The 20234-nt window shown below is 53.8% G+C and overlaps 1 protein-coding gene across 6 annotated transcripts in view; it reads right to left on the bottom strand.

Moving 5' to 3' along the window:
- Positions 1–20234, bottom strand: part of COL27A1 (collagen type XXVII alpha 1 chain) — a 145558-nt gene that overhangs the window by 66618 nt on the left and 58706 nt on the right. For all 6 annotated transcript variants that reach the window (XR_014294221.1, XR_014294222.1, XM_082622906.1 and 3 more), the window contains 7 exons: positions 18777–18830; positions 16470–16514; positions 8354–8407; positions 7643–7687; positions 4360–4413; positions 3035–3088; positions 2348–2401 (listed from right to left, as the gene is read on the bottom strand). Coding sequence is in view for 4 of the 6 variants with exons in the window: in XM_082622906.1 (XP_082479032.1) it covers positions 2348–2401; positions 3035–3088; positions 4360–4413; positions 7643–7687; positions 8354–8407; positions 16470–16514; positions 18777–18830 (360 nt within the window). In the remaining 2 variants the exon portion in view is untranslated. The remainder of the gene's footprint in view (positions 1–2347; positions 2402–3034; positions 3089–4359; positions 4414–7642; positions 7688–8353; positions 8408–16469; positions 16515–18776; positions 18831–20234) is intronic.

Consider the following 20234-nt stretch of genomic DNA (forward strand, 5'->3'; position numbering starts at 1 on the left):
GTAATACCTCTGTTAATTCAGCCTAGAACCCCATTTGCTTTCAGGGCAGACCCACTACTCCCTCAGTTTTCTGACAGCCAGAAACCAAAGCCTTCTTATATGAATCCCTGAGATCAGACTGCTCCCCCACTTCGCCTTTGTAAGTGGCTTTTTCCCCTTCCTCTTTTGAGCTTTTGGTAACTGCCATTAAGTTCCAGCTCAAGCATTCTCTCACTCTTTTCATTAGCAAAGGCAAGAATGGTCCTGAATTTGGAGCTAACACACATGGAGCTAAAGCCCCATGTCTTTGTCTTCAAATTGAAAGACTCAAAGTCCCATTCTGCTCCGACTCACTGTGTGACCCTGGACAGGTTTCTAAGCCTCTCTGGGCCTCACCTTCCTCACCTCTAAAATGGCGACCATAAAATCATCTAACAGGGCTGTTCCGAGGCTTAAAGAGAGTAAGGTGAGTGCAGCGCTTAGTTCAGTATTTGGCACCTGGTAAGCACTCCATAAAAATCTGCATTCCAAAGGGTTTTGGGTCCTGTGTCCTGGGAAAACAAAACAAGTCTGCCTGGGGTGGGCCTGTCTCCAGGGAGAACTTGAAGGTCAGGATCCTGATCAAATTCTAGCCCTCACACAGCTCGGACCCACTGATGAGTGCAAGAGCTAATTCACACAGGGGCTAGGGAGCTGGAGCTGCACCCACGGTCGGTGGCTGAAAAGAGGCAAAGAGCCGTGAAAGCGCTGACATGCTCGTCAGCTTCTGTCTTCAGCTGCGCTGAGCCATCTTCTGGATACTGAGTCTGCCAATCCAAACAGAACACAAAGATGGGGGAGGAAGACCCCACCCCCGTCTGTCCAGGGCCCCAGGAGGGAGCCAAAGAGCAAATAAAGACCTTCTTTGCTACAAGTAGCAGAGTGACCCTGAGGAGGTCACTCCCCCGCTCTGTGACTCAGTTCCCTCATCTGTAAACAGTGGTAGCAGTATCTCCCTCACCGGGTGTGGCGACAATTCGACCAGTTCTCATCCCGAAGAGACGACGCAGCCTCCTGGCATGAGGAGGTGCCTAATACATGTGCAGCAGCAGGCTTTCCACCCGCACTGGCCAGACTGCCGGGAAACCCGGACTCTCAGAGAAGTCCTTTTCCACAGTGACCAGGGGAAGGAACCAGGTCCATGGAAGAGAGGCCAAGTCCATTCGTCTAAAGATAGGACTGTGTCATGGCCAAAGTCAACAGAATGGAAAGCAGAACTTGTAGCTTTCAGGAAACACTCTCTCATCCATCCGGGCGATACCAGGAGTGATCTCTGGAAGGATCTGGAGAACCCGGCAGAACTAGACTTCTGTCTCGGAGACCTTACGAATGTGCAAGGCCCCAGGCCGGGGAGGTGTGTAGAGGTGGGGTGCGGCTAGGGCTGACCTAGACCCCCTGAGACAGACAGTAGCCCTAGCACCGTCCACCCTGCTCTCCAGAGCTGGTCCCCATACTGGGGTTTGGGGTGGGGAGCGGGGGGAGAGCAAAAGGGGCTCGACTAGCTGCCTCGCTCCTTTGTTCATAAATGCCAGCTGATGAACTTTTTTTTTTTTTCTTTTTTTGCGGTACGTGGGCCCCTTACTGTTGTGGCCTCTCCCGTTGTGGAGCACAGGCTCCAGACGCGCAGGCTCAGCGGCCGTGGCGCACGGGCCCAGCCGCTCCGTGGCATGTGGGATCTTCCCGGACCGGGGCACGAACCTGTGTCCCCTGCATCGGCAGGCGGACTCTCAACCACTTCACCACCAGGGAAGCCCGATGAACGTTTAACATACCTGTGCTCGTTATCACATGTATCAGAATCTCTCAGGTTCTACTGACTCAGCTAGAGTTGTTATGTTAATCGCTTTATCCATCCTTCACTATTTCTCCTTCTCCATCAAACACCAGAATTTTACACTTGTCCCCTGCTCCCCATCCCTGTGAGCCGTGAGCCCTGCACTTCTCCAGAGTGGCTGAGGGCAGTTAGAAAAGTTCCAGGGCTCGGAGGGGTTGGATGCCTCCATCCTCAGGGTAGAGAATGTGGGGAGCTCCCGTGAAGGGTCGAGGTAGTAGAGCTCAGAGGGTTTTCCTGATGTTTGTTTCTGGAAACTGTAAAGGCGGCTACGAAGCTGGGGAGGCTGTCTGAGGCCAGCTTCTGGGCCACGGCCTTTGAGAGCCTCTAGGGAAGGCCGGAGGCACAGAAGCAGAAAAGGAATTTCTATGCTCAGCCCCATATCTCATCTGCTGTGTGACCTCAGGCAAGTCTCTCCCTGTCTCTGAGCCTTGGTTTCCCAAGCACAACACCCAGTCCCAGTAGCAGCCAGACACAGAGAAATAGGGTATTGCATACCTCGGGTCCAGGGGGCCCAGGAAACCCAACGGATCCTTTGTCTCCAACTTTGCCCTATGGAAGAGAAGAGATTGTGGAGGAGGCAGGGTTAAGTGAGGGTCTACCTTCCCTGGATCTCCTGTATTAGCCCCCTGGCTGGGGGTGGTTGGAAAACTCAGGAGAATAGGAGTGAAATCTGCCTAGGTAACTGCAAGGAGCTACGCTTCAAACCCCATCTCCTACACTTGCTCGCCACAGGATCCAGGGCAAGTCACTTCACCTTGGAACCTCACTTTCCCCATCTGTAAAATGGGAGCAATCAGTCTCTAACTCCTGGGGTTGTTGGCAGACTTCAGAGAGGTATAGCACAGGAAGGATCTGATGCACAGTAACATTCAATAAATAAACGACACCCACTGCTATTATTAATAATGTTACTATGATTTACGAGACATTGGGAGCCCTGATTCTCACCAGAGGTCTGCCAGTGACTGATGCCTATCTATGACGCTGGGTGTACTCCTGCCCCTCTGGGCCTCAGTGTCCTCATCTATAAAATGGGTGAATCTCCATTTCTGGTCTGTTCTATTCACCTCCCAGAGCTGCTGCGAGAGGAAAGGAGATCCTGGATATGAAAGCATCTCTGGCCACATTCCATGACCATTTGGAGAGTGTGAGGTTGGAGACCTCAGAGCAGAAGGTACTTACCACAGGCCCTGGCTTCCCCCGTGCGCCTGGGAACCCTGGTAATCCCTGGCTCCCCTGAAAAAGATGCAGAGCAAACTGTGGTTAGTAAGGACCGGAAATGGCCAGATGAACGGCGCTTGGTCATTCTTGCCGGCCTGAGGCTTGGAGAACATCCACTTTTAGGGGGGAGGATGAGCTCCCCAGTCCTTTTCCCTGCTTGCAAGTTCCAGCTTGGCAGCCCTATAGGCTGGGACCCGGGGATGCAAAGGTGAAACAGCAGCTCCTGTCCTCACCAGGTCATCCTGGAACCCGGGACCCTGGGCCTCCAAGCAAGCACTGAAGCGCCCTTGATGCCCGGGGAAGTCTGGAGCCTGGGGCCCAGCTGGAGAGGCAGCCAGGCCTGCGTGGCTCGCAACCCAGAGACACTGAGGCTGGGTCAGGACAGGCCAGCCAGGAGGGAGGGGAGAGGAAGAGGGAGAGCTGGCCAACATCTGGGTCTCGTTGACTGGCTGGGTGAGGTCCAGATGTGGCCACATGGTGCTGGACACAGGCAAAGAGGAGCCGGCCTCGGCAGGCTGCCTGGGTTCCTCAGTCAGTCAGGCCAGCTACTCACTCAGACGTGTCTTAAATGTTCACCACTCCATGCAGTACCCTAAGCTGAGCTCCTCCAGGCCAGCTGGGGGCCCTATCCTTGGGAACCTGCTGTCTGGCAGGGGGCTGAGCACAAATCCCCACCAACCAGGGGAGAAATGTGCTACCGCAGGTGATGGGCAGGGAATGAGAATGGCAGAGAAGGGAATGGTCACTTCCTGAGTAGGTAGAGAAAATGGCATCCACGCGGGGTTCTGCGGCAGGGCTGGGCCGTGCACGGGCGGGACGGAGGGTGTGCCCGGCTAGGCAGCAGTGTGTGCAAACTTGAGGTGCAGCGGGCAGGTCAGTGGGGCTGGAGCACAGGGCTAGAAGGGTGAGGGGCAGGAAAGTGTCAGAGCGTCCTGTGCACTGGGGGGTCCGAGTGCCGGGGCAAGGAGCCAGGACACCACTCTGGGGGCAGTAGGGAGCCATGGATGGGCTGTGAGCACAGAGCAGAGCTGGGCCCTCAGAACAGTTTTGTGGCGGTGAGGAAGACAGACTGGGAGGGAAGAGGCTGGGGCCTGGGAATAAGTCAGGAGGCCATTGTGAAGTCCAGGGAAGAGACAATGAGAGGGTAGACGGACGATGGAGAAGACAGGACTGTGTGAAAGGAAGCCATCCTACAGGCGGGTCCTGGCCCTTGACGGGCCCTGGGAAGGAAGCCAGAGCCAGAGAAGGGCAGGGCAGGGGGCAGGGGGCAAACCTGCTGAAATTACCTTGTCTCCTTGGAATCCGGTATCTCCTGACACACCCGGAACCCCTTGTTCACCCTAAATACACACCAGCAAAGAAGGTTACGATGGAGACCACGGTGGGTTCTGGAATTCTCCCCGACATCCAGACCCACTGGGAGGGTACAGCTCTGCTGAGGCTGTTTCCAAAGTCGATCTGCCCAGCAGCAGCCTTGTTACAGAAAAGGACAGCTCCCAGTCCTGCCCTGCCCCGGGTAGGGAAGGTAGGCCCTGCGGGGACAAAGCCAGCTTATGTGCAGGTCTGCCTGGGGTTGCTCACGTGGCTGAACATTCCACTAACAGAAACTAAACTGCCCAATGTCACATGGCCTTGTCAGGAGAACAGACACTTGAGGGTCAAAGGAGCTGTGCCTTGATCTTTCAGCCTCCTCATCATCAACTGATGTCACACAGAGGAGCGTGCAGCCTGGACAGTGGCCCTGCACCACTGAGGGTTCTGAGTGCTTGCATCTGTTGTTTGATATTTTTCACCACCAGGCTGTGAGCTGTCATTTCGTCCTTCTGTGGGAGTTTCTATGCCAGCAATCTGCTTCGGTCTACTGTTAATTAGCTGCTTTTAATCAGCTATAGCATGAGAAACCGGAGCACCTGGTTAGTTAAGACTGTGTAAACAGCGAGTAAACTGGTCTCGAGTTAGGTCTGGGTGTTTCTTTTCTAAGATGACACACTGCATGGGCTTGGTGACACTGATTCTGGCTGTCGGAGGCCTCTTCTAGTCCCTCCCTGTATTCAGCCACATCCTGGTAAATGAGCTGTCGCAGAACCAGATTGGGAGATGTTTCTCCTTGGAGCTGGAACTGTCTCACACAGCCCTCATCATTTCCAGCTTTCCATGTTGGTACATTGGCCCCAGGACTCAGAAAACATTCACAGCCCTGGGAGCAGTTGGAGGAATGGGGAGAAAAACCCAGGAAGAATGGAGAATCTTAGAGAACTCATGTTGTGCAGCTAAGGCCATGATCCAGCAGAACTTCCTTGGTAGAACAAAAGCCAGAATTTTTTTTAAATAAAAAACAAGTTTAACTTACTTTGGTTTTTCCAGTTTGGAAAATCTTGTACAATATCCCAGAATTTTAGGAACCAAGGAACATTTTTTTTTTAATGTCCAAAGGAGGAGTAAGATGGTTTTAAAAAAAAAGTTTCAAAGGCACCTAAGAAATCAGGACAATGGATTTGGAGAAAGCTGGGCCTGGCGCAGGAGCCTGGTTTCCAGAATGTGCTGCCATGGTGGGAGAGGGAGCCAGGTTGTTGTAAGTGGGACTGAGGCCAGGCTGGGTCATGGACAATCTGGGATTCTGGGCAGGAGGACCATGGAACATGAAGGGGTGGCTCCATCACCCCAGGGGAGGGCCAGGGGGTAGGGTGGGAGTGAAGAGGGGCTGATCAGAACCCTGCCCCCCGAAATATTAAGACCCTGCCCCAGCCAAAGGGGCAGAAAAGAGATTTCTTTTGCTTTTCTTATTTTTCTTTTTTTTCAACGCTTAAGACTTATTTGATTTTCCTGAGATCTACGAACAGGAAAATAATTTTCTCCTCTTTTCTTTTTTTTTCCAGTGCTTTCACCTCTCTCAATGTCCCAGGCACCACCAGTCAGCAAGCCAGCCGAGTTCTATGTAACACATTGATTGCCATGTTCCTGAAGAAACAGTGAGCTGGAGGCCAGCTCTGCAAAGGGCCTATAAAAAGCTCCCTGCCTACACTCCGATTTCCCCCACTTCCTTCCCCTCCTCCATGACTTCAACATTTCCAGAGGGCTGATGACTCACACCCCAGGGTAAACAGGTAGCTGTGGGGAAGCCCCACCTCCAACAGAAAGCCCCTGCATCTCCAGAGGGAGGGCCGTGCCGTGGAAGAGGGGGCTTAGCAAAGGCAGCAGGGCAGAGCCAGGGGGCAGAGCTGAGTCGGCCAGGCAGAGGGAGCTGCAGCTGGAGGCTTGGGTGTGATGGGAGGAGATGGGAAAGGGGGAAACAGATGAGAAGACTGGGCTGAGCTCGGCACGGCCAGGTACCTAGGGGTGGGAGTGGGTGAGACAATCTGGGGTGCCCACTTCTGCCCAGCAGCTCTAACTTTCTGAGTCCAGGGTCTGGGCTGGCTCCAATAGATCACTGAGTTTCCTTCGATACATCTCTTCTCCTCTTTGGGTCTGCTTCCCCGGCTGTGAAATGTAGGCACCGGAGGAGGTGACCTCTAAGGGCCTCACTGGCTCTGCCCTTCCGACCTCAGTCTTGCTTCGTGGTGGAGGTCTCTGTCGGCAGTGCCTGGGTTCAAATCCTGACACTACTTACCAGCTGTCTGTGCTCGGCAAGCTTCCTATCTCACAGAGGGGTGGAGGATGCCCGGGCTAAGCCCCGCAAAGCACTCAGAGCGGGCTCAGCGCCGGTACCTGTTCCTGTACCTGTACCTGTTCCTCGGATTTAGGAGAAGAGTCATCTGAAGACAGGTGCAGAGGCAGCCTGGCCCCGGTAGCAGCTGAGCAGCTCTTATTGGCTCAGGTATGGAACCTGGGATGTTGCCAGAAGCTCTCCCACACTCCCTGAGCCAGAGGGGAGGGCAGGGAGATGGCCACAGGGCAGAGCACAGGGGCACCACTCCCTGCCCTCCATGTCTCTTGGCTCAGATGCTGCAGGACCCAGGCCAGGTGCTGCCCCATGCTGGGCCCTGGGGTCCCACCTACCCACCTCCACCTCTGGTTTGGCCCGGGGTCAGTTCAGCAGCAGGGCTGCGGAGGGCACGTGGCAGCTGGCAGGAAAGCAGGTGGGAGCTCAGGGGCCCGTCCTGGCTTTTCCGTTGCATTTTCAGACTCTGGGATGGGGCTCCCTGTTCTCATCTGGGTGGCTGATGCGCATCTGTTTCCTCCTATGCCTGGGAGGGGTCTCTGGATCCCCCGTCAGCCCTGCCCTGGGGCCCATCATCTCAGCACCGCTCCTCCCCGCCCACCTCGTGTTCTGTGGCTTTGGCCTCAGCTTTGCTCCCCAAATTCGGAGACCTGCCTTACCCTACCCCCGACCCGGGTCTCAAGAGCCCCCCACACTCTGTCTGCCAAGGTCTGCGTGCCTCCAGAACCATCTTCCTGGGTCCCACCCAGAGTTAACAAGGAAGAAGCTGGGGAGCGCAGATTTAGCGGGGCCAGAGGGAAGGCAGTAAGAGTGCAGGGGAGTGGACCTGGCAAGAAATCAGCAGCAGCGTCGAGGCTGAGGGGGTTCGCATGCAGACAAAACACAGTGCAATAAGGGAGTATTCAGATCACCTTATCACCTTTCAGTCCGGGTTCCCCCACGTTTCCCATCAGTCCCTGCAAGACAGAGGCCAGGGTTCAGCTGTGAGGGACGTTCAAAACCCCACAAGTCAAGAGCCCTGGCGTAAACCCACTGGCTTGCTGCAAGACCCCGTGCTGGAGGCCCCAGCCCAAAGGGCAGTGGTGTGGATTGCAGGACCATGAGAAGGGGCAGTTGACTTGTGAATCACAGTGCTCTGGACACATCCAGGGGAGAAGGGTGCCGATGGGGAGAGATGGGCTTCATGAGCCGCGTCACACGCTTGTTGGCCAAATGGAATCATCCCTGGAACGTGGTCCGGGCAATTTTAGCCCACCTTTCTCCTGCACGCCCATCCTACTCAGGGATGTCCTGAACTCACTGGCTCGCCATTATATAGAGTTTCTGTGCTCCTGGTAATGGCCCCCACTGGACTTTCAGTGCCCTGAAGTCCAGAACCAAGTCTGACTCATGCACAGCTGGAGGACTGCTGTCCAATGAAGATGTCTGGCATAAATGACATGCGGCCGATGACCGGCTCTCAGGACTGAGAAGCACTGAGCCCCTGATCTGCCACGTTCCACCCCAGCCCCCCTCTGAGTGCCCCCCAACACCGTATCAGGGTAGCCTTCCTTCCGGGCTGAAATGAGTCAAGGGGTACCCAGCTGTGATGAGACTCGAATTAAGGGACAGCTCTCGTTTACCTTCATGCCCTTGGGTCCTGGGTAGCCAATTGGACCCAATGCTCCCATGTCGCCCTGGGAAGAGAAAGAGAAGAGGGCGCCATGAGAGCTGGCTCACAGGAGGCTGGACCTGGGAAGGATTTCGAGGACACAATCCCCCTGGGTTGACCTTGTAATTAGGCACGTTCATCTCCACTGAAGTACCGGAGTCAATTTCACAGAGGACCTCTCCCAAGTTCATTTCTTGATTGCTGTCCCGTTTACCACTCCTTTCCACCTCCTATTAGATTCTTTACATCCCATACTAGTTAAGGGACTCAGGGCATTTCACTGGGCTTCTGTGGACCTCGATCTCCTGATCTATAAAATGGGGACAATGATCCCTCGCCCTGAAAGCTGTTATGAGGGTTAAATAAGCACACACAGAGGCTTCGACTCCTCTAGCTTAGTGAGGGGCAGGAACTTTCTGCTTCCAGAAGCTGGGCCACCTCCTTGGGACAGCAGCAAGGAAGGGGTGGGGCTGTCAATCACAGACACCCGAGGTGCAGGTGGACCCTGTAGGACACTAAGAACAGCGGGTAGGTCCTGGACCACAGGCTGGAGACCCAGCGTCAGATCAGATCAGACTGTCCAAGGCGAGAGCAGAGGAGGTCCTAGACCCTGGAGAGTCACGTTCCCTTCATGGGGGGCCTTCACTGAGGGCTGGGGAAAGGCCGGGAGGCAGTGAGTGTAGGTCAAGGCCAGACCCCTTGTCCCACCTCTCCTCTGCTGCTCACTCACTGTGCGATTTCGGGGGTTAACCTCTCCGTGCCTCAGTTCCCTCATCTAAAACAGGGACTAATACTCTGCGTTTCCTAGAGTTGTTTGGAGAAGTAACTGACTTACATGTATAAGGTACTTGGCACTGCCTGGAAGCATTTTTGGTGGTTACAACTGAAGAGGTGCCACTGGCATCTCGTGGGTGGAGGCCCCACAGCAAAGCATTAGCTGGCTCTAATGTCAGGAGCGTTGAGGTGAGAAACCCTGGTCTAAAGGGAAGGGGTGAATGGATTTTCTCTAAACAAGCCCACCCTCTTTCCCTGAAGTCTCGTTCTCACTTCCTGCCCTCCCCCATCACCAGTGCCCTCAGCCACAGCCATCACAGTAAGCGCCCCCCCAGAGAAAGGGAGCCCCTGAAATAACCTCTTCTCTCCCTTGTCCATCCTCTGTGACCGATCTGAGTGTCTGGCTGCTGTGTGAGCCCAGTCAATGTGCTTCACCTCTCTGGGCCTCAGTTTCCCACATCCCTGAATCAGGCTCCACAGAGGCGCCCTGACAAATGCTCTGAAGCATTGAGGAACCAAGGCTGCTCCAGGTGGCCAGGTTCAAGAATGGGTTCCTGTGGGAGCTGCCTGGAGACAGCTCAGAGGGAGGCTGGCAGAGAATGAAACGTCACGTTCCTGCTGACTCCTGCGTATGGACGGGCCGAGGAGCCTGTGCAGTGGAATGTCCCCAGGAGAGAGACAGAGGGAGAGACGTGGAGCGCACAGATGGCAACAGCAAGGCCTGGCTGAGGCAAATGCAGATTCTCACCCCCCGCCCCCCTGGACCCACCTGATGGGGTCAAACCAAACCTAGCTGAGCCTTTGCCAAGGAACTCTGCTTTCAGTTCCCATCAAGTAATCCTATTAAGAAAGCGGGCTCTCAGTTTAACAGGTGATGATAGCAATACAAACGACACTGGCTGGTAAGCACTGTGTTACGCACTTCACATGCCTCAACGCCGTTACTCCTCACGACAGCCCTTCATGGTCCGTCTGCTACTCTCCCCATTTTACAGATGAGGAAACTGAGGCTCTGAGAGGCAAGGGCTTGAGCAAATCACAGAGCTGGGCAGAGCTGGCATTCACACCAGGCAGTCTGTCCCCAGAGCTTCTAAGCAATTCTGAAGTAATCTTTGGAGAGGAGAAGCCAGGATCGCTGGCCAGGGAGAGCCTGGACAGAAGGAAAGCCGGCCCCTCAGAGAAGAGCATTTCAGCAGGAGGCTTTGGCTGCGGCTCCCCCCTCCCTCTCTCTTCCTGGAGGAAGGGAGCAAGGGGTGGCCACCCAGCGTTCCCCGTGGTGCACAAATAAACAGACTAGGCCCTGCTAGCACAGTTGGCTCCAGTGGGGGCCGGGGCCTCGAGCAGAGAGGACCAGCCAGCAGCTCCAGGAACACAGGCTCCCTCTTCCCCGCTCCAGACCTGACGGCGGCTTGTTGTGTGGAGGGTGAATTCAGTACAGGCCCGACTGATGCCCATGTAGGTACCACACAGCCCGGCGTGTGCGTGCCACCCCTGCGAGCCTCTCCAAGGGGGTCTGTGTGTGGTGGAGGCGAGGGCCAGCGTGGCATCCCACCCAAGAACCCGTGGAAAAGGGGCTCTGGCTGCAGGGCACACAGGGAGAAGGTGGCCGCTTGCTCAGGGCAGGTCTTCTTCCTGTGGGCAGGATCCCCACGCTGGACTATAAAAGCATTTGGGGGAGAACAGAGAAAACCTCAGGCCACATTCCCCCCAGTTCAGCCTGCACATACCAGTCTGCTCCGTGCTCGATACCGTCGCGGGTGGCTTGGCCAAGTGACACACAATGTCACGTCCCACGAGAAAGAACAGTGAGTCATGCCTGTAATCGGGAACCTGTTTCCATGTTTGCCTAAACTCCCAGACCCTCCTCCACACACTCTGCCCTTCATCTCGTTGACTCCCACCAAGAACACAACCAACCATCCACATCTGTGACCACCGAAGGAGCTCCTACTGTGTGCCAGGCACCACACCAGACACTTCCCAGTCTCATCAGCTCTGTTCAGACGCTCACCAACTGCTCACAGTAACCCCATGAGGTCAGCACCATCATCAGTGCCATTCCATTTCACAGATGAGAAAACCGAGGCTCAGAGCGAGGTGAAGCAACTAACCCAAGACTATGCAACAAGCAGGGGACATAGGCAGGGCCAGAACAGGTCTGTCTGTCCGTCTTGGCCCACAGACCATGCTCACAAGCCTGGGATTGACTCTGTTTACTCTAATAAAGGACCCAAGGATGCCTCTCCTCATTGCGCTCACTCATAAGTGACAGGGTGTGAGGACAGGCTTGAGATTCAAAAACAGGCAAGAGTCCCACTCCGGCGTCCCGTGTGCCGGAAAGCATCCAGGCTGGCGTTTGCCCAGGACCCCTGAAAGAAAACCTAGGGGGCTCCCATCACCCACCCTCGTGGGTGCTGGCAGAGCTCCCTTCCTCCCTCGCCCATGCCTTACCTTCCTGCCCTGCTGTTCCTCTGCAGCCGGGCCATCCTTGGCCACTGCTTCCTATACTGAGTGCTCCGCCCTGAGCTCACATTGACCTCCGCCCTCACCACCAGCATCACCTCCCTGACCCCACAGGCCAGGTCGGGCCCCTGCCATCACGTCTGAGCCTGACGTGGCTTTCACTCATGGCCTGTTCCATACCCAGGACCATTGATGCGGGTGCCTATGTGGCCACTGCCTGTCCCATGCCCCAGAGGAAGCCCTCACGAAAAGTGGCTAAATCAGTGGGTGAAAAAGAAGCCTGCACACTACTCTCATTTACAAACCCTCTAGGTTAAAATCTGGCCACAGTGTTGCCTGGAACTGCCTTTTAAGGCAACAAGGCCTCTTTGCAGAAACTCTGATGGGGGTCAGCCCCCTGGGGACAGGACCTGGGAGCTGTGGCCAGTCCCGGCTCCTGTGTGGTCTTAATAAGCACCATCTCTCACAGAGAACAGCCACTGGCACTGCCCAGTCCACACTCTCACATACTCTCTCCATTCGTGGAACTAGATGCAGCGGTGAAGTTCACGAGCTGTAAACACAGGCTGAGCTCCAGCTTGACAGCTGGGTGACCTCGGGCAGGTGCTTCAGCCTCTCTGAGCCTCGGTTTCCTTGACTGTACAATTGTAATCCCACTTCCCACTCAGAGGCCTGCTATGATAATTAAATACCCAGCACAGGACCCAGCACACAAGGGTTTGGTCAATGCCAGTTAGTGGGGTTCCTGACCTTGATTTCTAGACAAAGAAATAAAGCCAGATGGTCATTTAGTAACAGCGTATGGTAGACTTGTCCACTATATCCCACATGCTGGCATTTGGCCAGATCACATATTCTTTGGGTCTCATTAAATGGAGAAGCCAAAATTCCCTTTGTGTCACTCAGAATAAAAAAGACAGAAATTTTCTTTGTTGAGCAGATTCTGGAAACAGGCACACTTTGCTTGAAGCCCAGCCAAAGGGTTTCAGTTACTCAAAGGGGGCTGTTTCCAGGCTGTCTCTGCAGAGGGCCACCAGCGGCTGATGAGACTGGGGTTACACAGGCCTGGGTTGCAAGTCCCTAGCTGGTGACCTCAGGCTCCACTCAGCCTCCTCATCAGGGTGACCAGGCTGCTGCCGCCCGCCTCAAGCGTCTCGAGGCTCCCAGCCTAATGCGTGTCAAGCACACACAGAGCAGAGACAGAAGCTCCATACATGTTCATCTGTCCTCCTCACCCTTCCTCCCGCCTGCAAGGACCCAGGGGACAGGGGAAGTTTCGACTTCAGTCTGCATGCAAATTGCTTCAGCTGACTAGACAGAAGGCATTGTATAAATCTGAAGCCCCACTAAAATGATTATTTGTATGTGGAATTCCCATTTGCTCAGCTAAAAACCCACATCCTCTGGAAAACCGTATGTGACTCACGATCCCTCTTCCCTTTAGCTCCTGGTTAGAAAATTCCTTTCCTCTCCAACTCTTTGGGGAAACAATTTTTTTCCCCAAGCACAGAAGCTGCTGTCCCCAAAAATCCAGGTCAGGAGGGAGTGCCTTGGGTGGGAGAGGGCACTGGCTTGGAGGAGAGTGGTGGTGATTTGGTGGGTGCAGGTCTAGCCCTGTGGCACCCCCAGGCACAAGGGAAAAGGAATGTCACCTTGGCACCAAAGGGGATTTAAAAACAGGAAGCGAGACTGAAAGTGGCCAGAGAAAGACATAAGGCAAGGGCGGGCTGGGGGTGTGGGGGTGGACAGCAGCTCTTTGGAAAGGGGATCAGGAGGGGGTGCAGGGCCTGAGAAATGCAGCGACACCCAGGGCTCACCCCTAGCTCAGGCCCCTCAGAAGGGGGGCAGGAAGAGAAGTGCCCTGAACTAGGAGTTGGGGGGCATGGCCTCTGATCATGCCTCCATCTTCTCCTGCCTTGGGTGTGACCTTGACCTAGGGACTCAGTCTGCCCATCTGCCCAATGGGATTCTCCTAAGAGGTACTGAGCACAGGGTTGCCAGATTGAGTGAATAAAAATACAGGATGCCTGGGCGTCCCTGGTGGCGCAGTGGTTGAGAGTCCGCCTGCCGATGCAGGGGACATGGGTTCATATCCCGGTCTGGGAAGATCCCACATGCCGCAGAGCGGCTGGGCCCGTGAGCCATGGCTGCTGAGCCTGCGCGTCCGGAGCCTGTGCTCCGCAACGTGAGAGGCCACAACAGTGAGAGGCCCATGTACCGCAAAAAAAAAAAACAAAACAACAAAATAACAGGATGCCCAGTTAAAATCTAAATGTCAGATAAACAATCAAACAAATGAATGATATTTTAGTATAAATGTGTTCTAAATATTGTATTTGAAATTCAAATTTCACTGGGCATCTTATATTTTATCTAGCAGCCCTAACTGTGGAGAGCAAAGGGGAGCAACGGTGGGAAAGGGCTTTGTAAAGAGTCAGGAAGGCCAAGGGCTATGACGGCATAGTCTCCAGGATCTGCGTGCATTTGGCCAAGCAGTATTCTTGCCCCTCTCAGGATCCAACATAGTGGGCGCCAACAATGACAAATAGGCACATGTGCCAAGGATGACAGCCAAGATACGTAAACATCCCTTCAGAAATGCTTTAGGGACGGGGATCATATAGCCTGAAGAAGGAGCCTTGGGAAGAACAGACAACAACCATCTTTACATCTTGAACAGCCTCTCTCAGGGGCAGGGAGATGAGCTGGGCTCAAAACACAGGAAAACCCTGCACAATGAGAGCTCTGTGAACGCGGATGGGCTTTCACAGGAGGGAGCTTCCAACACCAGGGTGTTCAAGTTGGAGTTTAACGACCGTATGACCAAAATGCTCCAGAAGGGAGTCCTGCTGAGCTTAGCGAAGGTTGGACCAGTAGACTTCTGAGATCCTCATAATGTCAGGTTCTCTAACACTCATCACAGATATTTCTTTTTCCAAAGCATTCAGGTCAGTGCCTTGTGCCAAAGAAGGTGCTCAGCAAAGGACATCAGGGATGACAAATGTATGACTCATGTGTTGACACTTCCTCACCCCAAGCCAAGGCAGACATCACCCATTTGCAACACCCTCTCCCACTAATTTCCAATGTGACTTTGAAATCTTTCTCAATGCAGCACTCCAGATGGCTGCTACCAGGCATAAAATATCTTATGTGTGTGTGTAAAACACTACCACTACTATTACTACTGAATCACTACACATTAACAGTACTTTATTATTAACAAGTAATAGTAAAATCATTCATATTATGAGTATTATTAAATTTATCATTATTATTATTATAACTAGTGCTTCTTGAGTGCTTACTATGTACTAGGCACTATATATGTACTAGTTTCCTTAAATCCTCACAACATTCTCCCAAGTTAGGTACTAATATTATTCCCATTTTAAAGATGAAGAAATTGAGGCATGGGGGTGGGGGGAGGGGTAAAAAATGTGCTCAGAGTTGCAATTAAATGAGTGATAGAGCTAGGATTTGAACCCAGGTGATCTGGGTGTAGGGACTACCTTCTTAATCACTTGACTGGACTGGACCGGGTGTGTCTGTGGTCCTAACAAGAGCGGGAGCGAAGATCCCATCTTACAGAGTGGATCCCTGAGGCTCAGGGAAGTGAGGCCGTAACTGAAGACCACAGAGCCCAGAGGAGGCGAGGCCAGGATTCAGACACAGGTTGATCTGACCTCCACCCCGACCCTGCCTTGGTTCTGCTCCCACCCACCTGAGCAGGAGCACATTGCCCATGGGAGCCTCTGGGCCCTCTTCCCAGGACTGGTCTCCCCTGAACAATGGGGCCCCCCAACTCTCCAGGGCCTTCTCCAGCCTCCTTCTCGATAGAATCTCTTGGCACAGTTGCTGGAGTAGCCAAAGCTGGCAGCCCATTTGTGAAACTAGGGAACGGTCTACTTGTGTAAGCCCCTCAGACTCACTCCCCGTGAGGTATGACCCCAAGGACAGAGGAGAGGGGGCATGACTCTCAGGGAAGCTCCTAGACTCATTTCCCAGGCTCGGGCCTGTCACTGGCTCTTGGGGCCAGGCCCAAGGTCAAGACTAAGCCTCTGAAGGCCCAGCGTGGAGCCATGGTTTTGGCTAATAGCACCACTCCACAAGGCTACCCCAACCTGGATGGAGTTAGAGGTCAGATTGCCTCTGACCTCCCCGCGTACAGGCCTCTCTCGGTCCCGGGCACACCAGGAGACAGTAACAATAAAGAATATTTTAAAATAACAATATTATAATAAATGAATATGTACTGAGTGCTAGACCTTGTGCCGAAGACAGTACAAGCAATGCCTCATTTAATCCTCACAGGCACCCCAAGAGGATTCTACCACCATACCCATTTTACAGATGAGGACCTAAGGCTCAGAGAGGGTAAGTGAATTGGTCCAGGTCACACAGCCAGGATGTAGCAGAACTGTGACTTGAACTCAGGTGGTCTGGCTCCAAAGTCAGTGTTCTGAAAAGGATGGAGAAGACTGTCCAGCATGGCCCAGAGCCTCAGCTCCTCTGCCAGTCACTTCCTTTGTCTGGACCTGAAGCACCTCACCTGTCAAATGGGCACACGACCACCTGCCTAGACCTTGCTGCAGAGCGATGGACAGGCAGCAGGTGTGAAAGTACATGGCAGTCCCATGCTCCAAGCACCCATCCTCACTTAACTAATGAAGAAAGGGTCTGGGAGAAGGTAGGTGATCCATCTGAAGCCACACAGCAGGGCTTTTTTCCCTCAGCCCCCTTCCTAGATTTGTCTGTCCTGCTCCCCCAGCTCCTCTGAGGGGACTTGTGGCTTGTTCCCCACACCCGGCATCCTGGCCCTCCCTGTCCCCAGGCATCTGTGTACTTACAATGAGGCCAGGGACTCCTAGGGGCCCTGGTAAGCCCAGTTCTCCCTGCAAAGAAAGAGAGACGAAGGTGGTTACTTGCTCTGTGTCTCTCCAGGCCACGCCCTCCACACCATCCTCCACATGGGCACCTGGTGGAATCCTTTGGAGCTGACCATTCCTTTTTCCTGACTCTCCTGAGCCTGGCCTGGAGTTTGAACGAGACCCTCCCCCGCTCTGCCATCAGCTTTCCACATCTGTAAAATGGGGAGGTTGGATTTCCAAATCCAGTACCTTCCAATTGTAGGTGTGAGAATGGGCAGAATCCTGATCACGGCAATAAAGATGTGCAGGATGCCGGACCCAGATCTCATTTCGCTCTCATTTTACAGACGGCAAAACTGAGGCTCCAAACGTTAAGCAATTTCCCAAGGTCAAGTTCAAGGAAATAACACAGTGGTGAGGGCACCAAGCTGAGAGCCACCAGGCTAGCCTCCCTCTTTCTCTCAGCCTGGAGGTGCTGGGGGCCCTCAGAGACCCCCCCCCACCCCAACCCCCCACCAGAAGGAGGCTCTCCGGTTCCCACCTCCCAGGGCCTCTGAGAGGCTGGAGAGCTCTTGCCTGGGAGTCAGGAGATGTGGCCGTGTGTGGCAGTGTGCAAGTTTCTGTTTCTCAAATCTCTAAAAATGGACCTTCAATTGCTTGCACCAGTAAAGACAGGTAGAGGGGTCTGGAGCAAGTTCAAAATGCAAAGGTGTCTCTAGAAATGGTGATTAGAAATAACCAACATCCTCCAGGGGGTTTGTCTTCCTTCATCTGTGCAATCCCAGACGGGAGGTCAGTATTACAGCCACGGAGAAGAGGAGGAGGAGAAGCAGCCTTGGCTTTAAAGTGAAGGACCCCGAGGCTCAGGAAAGGGAAGGGACCTGCTCAAGGTCACTCAACTGTGTGGCAGAGCCGGGACCACTCATCAGGTCCTCTTTCTGCTCCTCTGGGCCATGAGTACAAAGACAACCCTGCCCCTCCCCAAGGGCACGTCCAGGATGAAGTCACATGTTACAGTGGTTAATCCAGTAACTGATACACTGAAGGAAAGACTCTGCTTTCTCACCTCGGTGCCTTTGCCAGTGCTCCTTCCTCCACCTGGAGTGTCCTCCCACCTCTTTCCTCATCCCAATTCCAACGCCATCTTCTCCAGGTGTCTTCTCTGCTTCTCTCTCCCTCCTCCTTAGCACCTGGGACCTCTTTGATCCCACCCATCTCAACTTCACCTCGTGCAATGGACTAGGGAGATGGCCATGAGCTTCTCCAGGGCAGGAGATGTGCCCCATTATTACCTAATATTTACAACCCCTCCATCCAGTGAACGCTTTTCATAGGCCCAACACCTCCCTGCCCTCTCTCATTTCATTCTCCAACAGTCCTCTGAGGCCGGCATCCGATCTCCCTGATTTACACATAAGGAAACCGACATCCAGATGGGTGAACTGTTTTGTCCAAGCTTCCATGCCTGGCAAGCGGTGCAGCAGGATTCAAACCCAGGTCCATCTGGCTCTGAGGCCAGGGCTTCAGCCCCGCAGGGAGCCCAGAGGTCAGCCCCAGCTGGGTGAGGCTCAGAGAGCATTTGTGGAATTGACATGAGCACATAATCAGGTGCTGCTTATGGATCTAGCAGCCATCTCCGCCACTGGCACAGCTGGGCACAGCTGTGCAGGCTGGAAACCCCAGGAGAATTGGGGGGACGTGGCAGGTGTTCCAAAGAGCTCTGGACATGGTCTGCACCCCCACGCAGAGAACAATCTTCCCCCTGCAGGAGCTGGAGCCTGGGACGGGAAGGGAGAGGCGGGCTCAGCTCCCCAGGGCAGGCTGACCTGGTTCCTTCATGGGCCTCGATTATTTACAAACGCTATAAACATGCCTATGCTGGAGATGTCTTTAGAACTCAGCTCTTCCCTCCATACAGGGCCTGCAAACCATCTGCTTCCCCAGGCCCCATCCCATAAACATGTCTGGTGCTTTGTAAGACGGCAGCAGCTCTGGCTTCCCCAGTGGCAAGTGACCCATGAACCTTCCTGAGTCCTTGAGGATGGGACATAGCCCAGGGCTTTGGGACCCGGGGCTCAGTGGGCTGGAAGGCTCTCCTGGTGGCAAGGGGTACACAGGGCATCCATAGCAGACAGGACCCTGGGGTTCAGAGAAATCATGCAGTTTGTCCAGGAGCACCCAGCTCATGGGTGGCCTGGCTGGCTGACCTAAAAGTTTAGGTTCCTAAAACCTGTTGTGTGTTTGCTCCAAATCTCTTTCCTATACCCAAAGACGTGAAATACTTACGGGGTTTCCATCCAGTCCCGGAGGGCCTCTTTCCCCAAAGTCTCCAGGAAACCCCTGAGGGCATGAGAGAGAGCAAACATCTGCAGATGAGTGTTTATAGCAGCGGGTGGCTTTGATCCAGACCTCCAGGGGACACAGGACACATCCATGCAGTCTCACCTCACTCCCTGGTTCCAGGATCTGGGCAGGCTGTGGAGTCCCGAGTCACCTCGGGCCCTCAACAAACTTTCCCCGTAAAGAACATCCCAAGGACCGGCTACTGTGGAGGAGCCCATGGCCAGGGAGCCCTCTTCTCATGGCCTCAGAGTCTCAGAAAAGAAAATAGTACCCAGCTCTCCGGCATGGAAATGCCAGGGCCCATGCTGAGACCCCGTCCTGATGGAGTCTGGGGTCAGGAAGAAGGGTCTACTCCTGGACCACTCACTGACTTGCTGAGAGTTTTAAGAGTCACTCCTTCCCCTGTGGGCCTCAGTTTCCCCATTGGTCAAAGCAGGAAAGCCCTCTGCAGCATTTCCCAGCTCAGACCTTCTGCCATTTTTGTGACATGCTCTTCAAAAGCTACCCTGTGGAATCACAATCCTCATTTTACAGATAAAGAAGATGAGGCTCTGAAAGGGTAAGTGTCAAGGTCATACAGAGTCACACAGATAGGGAGTATCAGCACCGCGGCCACAGGTGAGTTTCGGCAGCCGAGGGAGGCCCGGAGGCCTGGCCCAGGCAGATCTGGCCCTCTCACCCCCTCCGTGACCCCACTCCACGCTCTCTGGGGAGACAGGCAGCTGGAAAAACATCAGCTGTGGGGAAGCTTCTGGTGGCCGAGGAGGGGGAACAACTCCATTCTACTTCAAAAGGAAAAGAAAGTCCTCGAGCTTGGAATTCAGGGAAACCTGTTCTCCCCTCCTTGAATTCAAATCACTGTTTTTCCAAGGAAATTTAATGAAAAACAAAGCACATGTTTTTCTGACCAAGTGGATGCCTGAGCTGTTCAAACAGTAAAGATTCTTCATGGAGCATAATTTGTATCTGGTTTCTAACGCTACCGGGGGAATCCAGTAAGTAGATTAAACTAAAAAGACCAAAGCTAAAAACAAAACCCAAACCAATTACAAAGTCTACATTGGCTGAGCAAAGAGACCTTGAACTGTGTGTGCATCTAGGCCTTTGTCTTGCCCTGGCCATAATACTATTCCCCTCAAATCCCACCTTTGCCAGGAAGCCCTCATGGACTGGAAGGGCAGGCATTGATATGGACCCTATAGGAGGCATGGCTTCATTCAGACACCCAAAGGAGGAAACGAGGACACATTAAAGAGATTTGGGCCAAGCCAGTGACTTTGTATGCAAAACTTTACTTGCCTTTGACATTCACCCTTGAGGGAAAGGTTATTTATTGGTCCCATTTAACAGATGGGGAAATTGAGGCTCACAGAGAGAAATGTCACTTGACCAAGGACAAAA

This window comes from Mesoplodon mirus (genome assembly GCF_964341445.2).
Source record: "Mesoplodon mirus genome assembly, chromosome: 1".
In the NCBI taxonomy this organism is placed as follows: Eukaryota; Metazoa; Chordata; class Mammalia; order Artiodactyla; family Ziphiidae; genus Mesoplodon; species Mesoplodon mirus.